The sequence below is a fragment of the Erithacus rubecula genome, assembly GCF_903797595.1.
Source record: "Erithacus rubecula genome assembly, chromosome: 19".
Classification (NCBI taxonomy): Eukaryota; Metazoa; Chordata; class Aves; order Passeriformes; family Muscicapidae; genus Erithacus; species Erithacus rubecula.
The window spans coordinates 1,203,904-1,212,282 of NC_136671.1; the positions used below are offsets into that span (position 1 = coordinate 1,203,904).

The window sequence follows — 8,379 nt, forward strand, 5'->3', positions numbered from 1 at the left end:
TCGTCTCCATCATCTCCATCTCCATCCCATGTGGCGCCATCCCGGCCCCATTCCCAGGATGGGGATGCACCGATGGCACCACGGAGCCGCTCTCACCTCACCGGAGCGAGGGCTCGATGCACTGACAGCATCTCCAGCCGCTCCGGCTCCTCGTGGGGACGCTGTTGTCCCCGTGCCACCACTCGGCTGCAGGACAGCCCTGGTTGGCTTTCCCACATCCTGCCCCACTTTCCTGTGGATCCAGGTGGCCCCAGTGGAGCCGGGTGTCCCCCGGGTACGCAGCTGTCCCCTGTCCCCGAGTCTTGCCGGATTTTCCAGTGATTCAATGGGTCGGGTGACACAGCCTGACTAAGAGCTGCTCACCCAGCGCCCGACTCAGGGGCCCACGGAGAGTGCTGCTGCCACCGGCGACTGTCACCGGTGTTGTCACCCCTGCCTTGCCCTGCTCGAGCTCTGCTCCCAGAGAGCAGCTGGGAGTGGAATCCTGCGTCCCTGCACAGTCTGTGTCCCTCTGTGTCCCCAAGCTCTGTGTCCCTTTGCACATCCCTGTCCTCATCCCTCTATGCTCGGTGTCCCCTGTGCTCGGTGTCCCTGTGCTCTCAGTGTCCCCAGGCTCACTCCTGCACATTGGGTGTTTCCAAGCATCCCTGTTACCTCTGTGTCCCCTCCTGAGCCCCTCAGGCCGTGCCACCACAGCCCTGACCGTGCCCAGCAGGGACTTGGCTCTGGCCATGCACTGTGACAGTGGGTGACAGCCCCCACTGCCTCCCCCTAATTTATACATTAATATTTGTGTGTTCATTGTATTTATTGGTGTTTAAGTTAACTCCTGCAGCTTGCAGAAGTATTTAAGTACACTTCTAATATGTAAATATCTATTTTTATTATATTTTTTGTATGGTGTTAAACTATGACTATCATAAAGATTTATTTATGTATTTTTGGTACACATAGGAGGGCAGTGCCCCCACCCATGTGACACTTCTTTATTTTTGTACAATGGTAGAAGGAAATAAAGTTCCATGGCCCATGAACCACTAAAATGTTGTGTCCCCGTGTCCCTTTGTCCCTGTGTCTGTCCTGGTGGCTGTGGGCAGGGAAAGGCTGTGTTCTGGTGGCCAGGTTGTGCCTGATGTCCATGCCAGGACACATGGGATGTGACATGGGGGGGTGTGGCACATGGTGGGACATGTGGGACAACATGGTGTGACACATGGCATGGCACACGATGGGATGTGGCACAGGGCATGTGACACCACAGGCTGTGGTGGCACCACAGGGCCTGGCACTGCCAAGAATGTGCCACAGGCCACAGGACACCTTGTGCCACATATCACAGTCCTGTCTGGGTCATTCACACAGCCACGCTGAGTGCAGTGTCCTGCAGCCTGGCCAGGCCACCAGCTGCCACCAGCACCAGCCCCTCTGAGTCAAAAATCCTGAGACCTGGTCATGTGTCCCCAGGGAGTCACTTGTTCCCTGCAGCGCCCGGACCGCCGGCTCTGCAGCCGGCACTGCCTGACTCAGTGCCGGGAGCACGGCCACCAGCACGGCCACCAGCACAGCCAGCACGGCCACCAGCACGGCCACCACAGCCACCACGGCCACCTGGGCCATTTGTGCCAGGACAATGTCATCATGAGGCAGCCCGGGCCAGCTCGGCGTGCTGTGGGTGACCGTGACAGTGACCGTGACCGTGCCACCACCCAGCCAGCTCTGGAGAGGGCTGCGGAGGGGAGGCGCAGGTATGTGACCTCCTGGGACCTGGGGAAGGCTGGGGGCCCCCAACAACGGGGTGACACCAGCTGAGTGTCACTGATGGGGTGGTGGCTTCTCTGGTGTCCCCAAGAGGACCCCAATGCCCGCTCATAGGAAAAGCCTCTGGGTGACACCTGTGGAGTGACACTGCCGGAGCGGCACTGGTGGGGTGGCACCGGTGGGGCAGTGACGGGGTGGGGCAGCCCCGGCAGGGACCCGCCGTGAGTCAAAGGGGAATTCGGTGCCCTCCGTTATTCAGCCCGGAAATTCCCCAGGGCAGCAGCACCTCCCTCAGCCCAGCCCCAGCTCAGCCCCCAGGAGGGGCCCCCAGACACCCCTGATCCCATCACAGTCTCATCTCCGCTCCTGGGGGACACACAGAGCTTTTGGTGGCTCTGGAATCTGAGTGCCCCCTCTGCACGGGACACTGTGGAATGGAGATCTGGAGGGGAGCCAGGGGGGTAAGGATGGGGTGGGGGGGGCAGTTATGGGATGGGGCAATAATGGCGGCAAGCGGGGGCAGTTCTGAGAGGGGCTGGGGCAGGCGGGACAATGATGGGACGGGAAAGGGCAGGAGGGAACAGCTTCTAGCTGGAGAGAGGAGAGGTCTGGGGTGGGGAAGGGGCAGGGGGCAGCTCCGGAGGGATGGGGATGGGTCAGTTCCGAGTTGGGATGGGGCGGCGGGGGCAATTATGGGATGGGCAGGGACCAGTTCTGGGCTGGGGCAGCAGGGGGCAGCACGGGGACAGGGATGGGGACAGCGATGGGACCGGGATGGGGACAGGGATGGGACAGGGATGAGCGAGCATGGAAAAGGGATGGGGATGGGGGGCAGCATTGGGACAGGGAAGGGGACGGGGAGGGGTGTCTGCGATGGAGCTGAGGACAGGGATGGGCAGGGATGCTCGGAGGGGACCGCTCGGAGGGCACAGAGCAGCAGCATGGCAACGGTGGCCTCGGAACACCCCGGGCTTGTCCTCTTGTCCCTGGGTAGGTCGGCGGTGGGGATAGAGGGGGCAGTGGGGACAGTGGAGACAGTAGGGACAGCTGTGCCCTGACCAACCTGCCCCAGTTCCTCCTGAGGCCCCCAAACCCCACAGGTCCCCGAGCCTCCGTCTCTTCTGACAGGGAGGGCTGGCTCTCCCCGTCCCTGCTTCCCGCTGCCTCCTCGGGACACACTGGGACCCCCGTCCCTTCACCCTCCTGCATCCCCGTTCCTGCTGCCCGTCTCCCTGAGGCATCGGCACAGCATCCGTGCGGGGATATTCCTGTAACCAAAGGGATTGGGAAAGGGGATATTCCTGGGCATCATCTTCCATCCTCGAGCCTCCCACCCTGGCATGACCCATCTCCCATTCTGCCATCTCCCTATCCAGCCTGTCTGGACCAGGAATTCGAGTTTTCCCATCTGAGCAACCCCCCTGCAGAGGTTCAGCCTCTCCCTGCGGGTTTGTCTTTTTTCCTAGAGAAAACCTATCCTTCAATTCTAGAGCTTTTGCTTGAAGGGCCGAGCTGCAGGTGGGGACACCGGTGTCACCTTGATGATCCCACCATGACCAGGGGTCCCAAAGCCCAGCTCAGCTCCAGCCTGGACTCAGCCGTTCCTGGGAAATCCAGGAAAAGGGCAAATCCATGTCAACCCCTGCACACTGCCCCCCCCCTTCCAGGACGTACCCTATGCTAATAATTAAGTGCTATTAATTCCTCAGCTAATTAAATGCCTCAGGCCATCAGATGTCCATCAACATGTGATGTGCTGCTCCCCGTATCCCAAAAAGACTGGGATGAGGCTGCAGGGAGGGAGATGGAGCTCATGGTCCCTGCCCTCCGTAGTCCCCAGCTCATCCCTGATGTCCCACTAAGACCAGACTAGGCTAAACTGGACTGGGACATCAATGCCACCGGCAAACCAGGCTGGTCCTTGCATAGGGAAACTAAGGCACGCAGCAGCTATGGCCCAATCCCGACAGCACAGGTGGGTCTTCGTGTCCCCTCTCGCAGTGTCCCCCACGCCAGGGGAGGACACTCGGGGTCGTGGTGGCTCTTGCGTCATCGTTCCTGGACTGTCACCACCGGTTCACCCTCGGGGGCACAAACTTGCTAAACCTGATTAAAGTTTCAGTTCGGCCCCGGTGAGAAAAAAATACAGAGAAGGAAAAAAAAATCCCTTTAACCTGTTTTTCACCCAAATCGGACAGCGAACAGCCCCAGTGTCCTGGTCCCATGGAATCCCCACGAGGCTGTGACCCCGCGCCCTCCTGCCTGCTCCAGCACCCTCTGCCCGCTCCGGGCAGGGGACAGCCCCGCCGAGGGAAGGGTTAACCCTGGGGGGGCCGGTCCGGCCTCTCCCCCTGGGTGGGTTTGTCCTTTTTCCTGCAGAAAACCCACCCTTTGCTGATAATACTTTTGCCCAAAGGGATGAGCCAGAGGCGGGCTGGGGGACACCGCTGCCATCCCACCGTGTCCGAGGAGTGCGGCACCCCGCCACCACTTCCCCGCGCCTTCCATACCTCCAAAACCCCCCAAAAAACCCAAACCAGACTTTTTAACATCCTTCATTTTATTGCCTGCTCCGGCAGCCAGCGGGGAAGCCAAGCCCGGGGAGGGGGACCTGGGGGTGAAAGTGCTTGCAGCTCCTGAGTCAGCGCCCGCGCTCACCACCCCGCCTCGACACCCCCGAACCCCACGTGCGGCCGCGCACCCCCCTCGAGGGGCTTCAATTCATCCTTCCCAGCCCACCCACTTCACCGAGCCCGCGCGAGATAAAAGACGACACAAATTCCGTGTGACATCAAGTTTTTTCAGAAGTTTATTTCTAAGAATCATTCATGATTTCCAAATTCTCCGACTTCCTGATTTCCAGTTTCAATAGAAGTTATCATAGTGGATTATCCCCCACCCCCCTCTCCTCCCCTCTTACACCACAGACTTGGCTGCCGGACCGGTATATAAACCCCGAGAAGTCCCCCAGTATGAACATGAATTTCTGAAAACTTCCTCTGCCAACACCAATCCCTATTAAGTCGCTCCCGGGACGCGGCTCACAATGAAGTTCGTGCCGGCAGGTAAAAAAAATAAAAAAACCCGACTTTGGGGATACTATGTCCCGTTCTCCCCCTCCCCCTTTTTTCCTCCCCCTCCCCTCCTTTTGCCGGGGATGCTCGGGTGCAAGCGGTTCCCGGCTGGATGCAGCCGCTGGAGACGGAGCGAGGGCTCCCGCCGCGCTGCGTCCCCCCCGGGATGAGCATCTCTGGGAATTGGCAGCGGGAGCGGAGCGCGGCTCTGGCGCGGTGCAGCCAACATCTGGACACTTATATAACTGGAAATGATTCCAAGGAAAGAAAAAAATCTCAAGGAGGGGGGGATTTTTTTTTTTTCTTTTTTGTACTTTAAAATACTTTTTTCCCCCCCTCCTGCTTTTCCTCCTTCTGGGGCTCCCGATGCCGCGAGCCGCTGTCGGGAGCGCTGGAAGGATGGGGAGGAGTGCAAGTGCAGGAGGGGGGTTGGAGGGAGCAGCCCCCACCCCAGAAGCCGTTCTGAGGGGTCCCACGGGGCAGCACCCACCCAGGACCCCCCACCCACCCAGCCCCTGGAACACGCGGGTGCCGACCCTCGCTCTGTCCAGCTGTGAAATGGGCAGAAGCAGCGGCCGGGGGGGACACAGCGAGAGGGGCTGGTGAGGGATCAGGGAATCTGCATCCCGTGGGAACAGCCGGGGCCCGGGGGCGCGGGGAGGAGGGTCCCGCGCGGGAGGGGAGCGGTGGGGCAGGGATCGGAACACGCCCAGGTAAGTCCTCTCCCACCTGGGCAGGGTAAATAAATCGAGGCTTGGATTACCCGGCACCGGCGGCACGTCCGAGGCGCTGACAAGTGCGGGCGACTTCGGCGCTCCACACGGCCCGGGGGCTTCACCCGGCAGCACCCCCGCGGCTGCGGGGCACGGGACCCCCACCCTGACGGGGCACTGCCGGTGGCATCCAGGTCACCCAGCAGCGGGGACACCCGGGCCACCCTCCCCGAGGATGCCCAGCGCAGTGCGGGCTCCAGGAGCGGTTTGGCCTCCCCGAGCAGGGATGGATCCCGGTCTGGGGGAGTCTCCGCTGGGTTGGGGGCTGCAGAGCCCCGCTCTGAGGAGGGGACGCCGGGGCGACCCAGCTGCCGGAGGCTCAAGGGTCCCCTTGTTCCGCGTCCAGGGATTTCCTGGCTGGAGTCTCTGGCAGCTGCATCGTCTCTCCCCAGGGCTCCTCGGCGCTGCGCCCACTTCTCAGACTGGGAAACTGAGGCAGGCGGTGGGGCCGGGGGCGGGAGGGAGGAGGGAGGGCACGCCGAGAGCAGGTTTCCTTGAGGGAGCCCCGCTGAGTCAGCCGGGCCGGGGTGGGGCCTTGCTCCCGAAGCGCCCGGACCAGGGTAACGGAGGAAAAAGCGTCTTGCACATTTGATTAAACCCGCCAGGTCGCCACCGGGCCGGTTGCGAAATGTGGGAATGCTGCGGGGCCCCCCGCCGGGAAGGGAGGCGGGGGAGCCCGAGCCGGGGGGCAGGTGAGGGAGACGGCAGCGGGCTGGGAGCTGCGGCACGGCCGGGACGGCAGAGTGGGGGGTCTGGGGATTCCAGCTGAGCTGCACGCTCACCCGAGCGGGATGGGTCCCGCTCCAGCTGCGTACCCTCCCTTTGGGTGCCTGGGAGCGGGGTCATCCTCGGCGGATGCTCTGCACCAGCGGTGACTGTCCAGCACCGTGACGCCGGCCTCTCTCCCCACACAGGTGTCGTTCCCTTCGTGGCGCTGCTCCTGCTGCAGCGGCGGCCCGTGGCCGGCCGGGCGCTGCTGGTGACCGGCTCCAGCTGCTCCAGCCACGGCCTGTGCCGCTCCAACGTGCAGGAGCAGACCCGCAGGCAGGTGGCCGTGCTCAACGCCACCGCCCAGGAACTCTTCAGCCTCTACGTAAGTGGCGCTTGGGGACGGCCCTGGGGCTCGTGGGGAGCTTGAGGCACAAGTGCGTGGAGGGGAAGGGCTGGGGACACCACGGGGACGGCGGCAGGGGGGACACAGGGGACATGGGGTGACGCTGGCCTCTCCTCCCAGCTGAAGTGCCAGGGAGAGCCGTTCAGCAGTGAGAGTGACAAGCTCTGCAACCCCGCCGGCATCTTCTTCCCCGCTTTCCGCGTCAACCGGACGAGCGAGAGGAAGGAGGTGATGGTGGCCATGTACAAGCTCTTCGCCTTCCTCAACGCCTCGCTGGGCAACATCACCCGCGACCAGGAGGAGCTCAACCCCATGGCCAAAGAGCTCCTCGAGCGGCTCCACAACACCACCAAGACCACCCGAGGCCTCATCTCCAACCTCACTTGCCTCCTCTGCAAGAACTACAACATCTTCCAGGTGGACGTCAGGTACGGGGACAGCTCCAAGGGCAAGAGCGCCTTCAAGAAGAAGCAGCAGGGCTGCCAGGTGCTCAGGAAGTACGTGCAGGTCATCGGGCAGGCGGCACGTGTCCTCCTACCTCATCTCAGCCCCTCATGAGCGCCCGCCCCGGCTGCGCTGCCTCTCTGCTGCTGGCCGGCCCCCGCCGCTGCCTCCCCAGTTCCCGCCTCCCTATTTATTGCACGGAGCCTGCTGGCCTCATCCGCCCTCCGGTAATTTATTGCCCCTTGAGGGGGTGAACGCTGCAGCCCGGAGTGTCCCGGGCAGGGCAGAGCCAGCATCCAGCGGGACGAGGCAGCGCATCCCCGAGGAGATGCCGGGGCGTGGGCTGGTCCCAGGATGTGCCTCAGCCATCCCCGCGCTCCCGTGGGGTGCGGGGAGCTGTAGGGGCTGGCGGCAGGGCCGGACTCTGTCCCCCAAGGACGGTGACACCGAGGGGAGCAAGCGGACAGATGCCCTCGAGCACCGTCTGAAAGCTGCCACTTCCCTGGAAAAAGGACTGTGAGGAAGGACACTGTGATGCAGTGGCTGACAGGGATGTGGGGCCATGGGGACACGCTCCCCCTGCGCATTTTAAGACTGGGCTCTCCTGCAAGGAGCCAAACTGAGGGTACTGGTGGCTGTGCTGGCTGGGGCTGGGTCCCACCGTCTGGGACGAGGCCACCTGTGTGGGACAGTCACCTCATTGTGGAGCATCATCCCCCCGCGCGGGCACGGCGGGGCACGGAATGTCCGCTCCTTTGGAAAAGTGCTTTCCCATTGGAAGGGATCTGAAAGTACTAACTGCCATGAGCTGGGCTTTGCAAGGCTGAATGCAGCCCTGCCATGGGGGGATGTGACATAGGGATGGGCCCCCGGCCGGTGGCAGGTGGCGCTGGCTCGCTCCTGGCACCGGAGCAGGCTGTGAGGGTTATTTATTGCCTCTGTGGAAAGCCCAGAGTGCTCTAACTTTTAATAATGTTATTGTTAATAATAATTAATAATTATTAATAAGATCTCTGGTAATATATTCATCGAATTCTATTTAAATATTTATTTTTTTATAATTCTTGTTCTACTTTTTTTAAAATAAACCCATAGAAACAGACTGCATTTGGCTGCTCTTCATTGGGTCCCTTTTCCACTCACCCTCAGACACCTCTGCTTCCCCAAAGCACCCTTAGGGTATTTCTGTGAATCACAATCCCCTGTCACCTTGTTC

General features: G+C 61.5%; 1 protein-coding gene across 2 annotated transcripts; it reads left to right on the top strand.

Moving 5' to 3' along the window:
* The first annotated feature begins 4,704 nt into the window (after positions 1-4,704).
* Positions 4,705-8,004, top strand: LIF (LIF interleukin 6 family cytokine). Of its 2 annotated transcripts, none has more exons than XM_079322338.1 (3): positions 4,705-4,823; positions 6,520-6,698; positions 6,840-8,004. In XM_079322338.1, the coding sequence occupies exons 1-3, from the start codon at positions 4,805-4,807 to the stop codon at positions 7,275-7,277; spliced, it is 636 nt and encodes a 211-aa protein (XP_079178464.1). In that variant the 5' UTR covers positions 4,705-4,804; the 3' UTR covers positions 7,278-8,004. The 2 variants fall into 2 exon arrangements, with proteins under 2 accessions (XP_079178464.1, XP_079178463.1); XM_079322337.1 differs by lacking the exon at positions 4,705-4,823 and adding an exon at positions 6,085-6,297.
* The last annotated feature ends 375 nt before the right edge of the window (positions 8,005-8,379 follow it).

Bases quoted from the DNA above. Each gene is read 5' to 3' on its own strand.
- LIF (XM_079322337.1), top strand. From the start codon at position 6,234: ATGTGGGAATGCTGCGGGGCCCCCCGCCGGGAAGGGAGGCGGGGGAGC. The intron at 6,298-6,519 runs GTGAGGGAGACG...CTCCCCACACAG, and splicing joins GAGCCCGAGCCGGGGGGCAG to GTGTCGTTCCCTTCGTGGCG. The intron at 6,699-6,839 runs GTAAGTGGCGCT...CTCTCCTCCCAG, and splicing joins AGGAACTCTTCAGCCTCTAC to CTGAAGTGCCAGGGAGAGCC.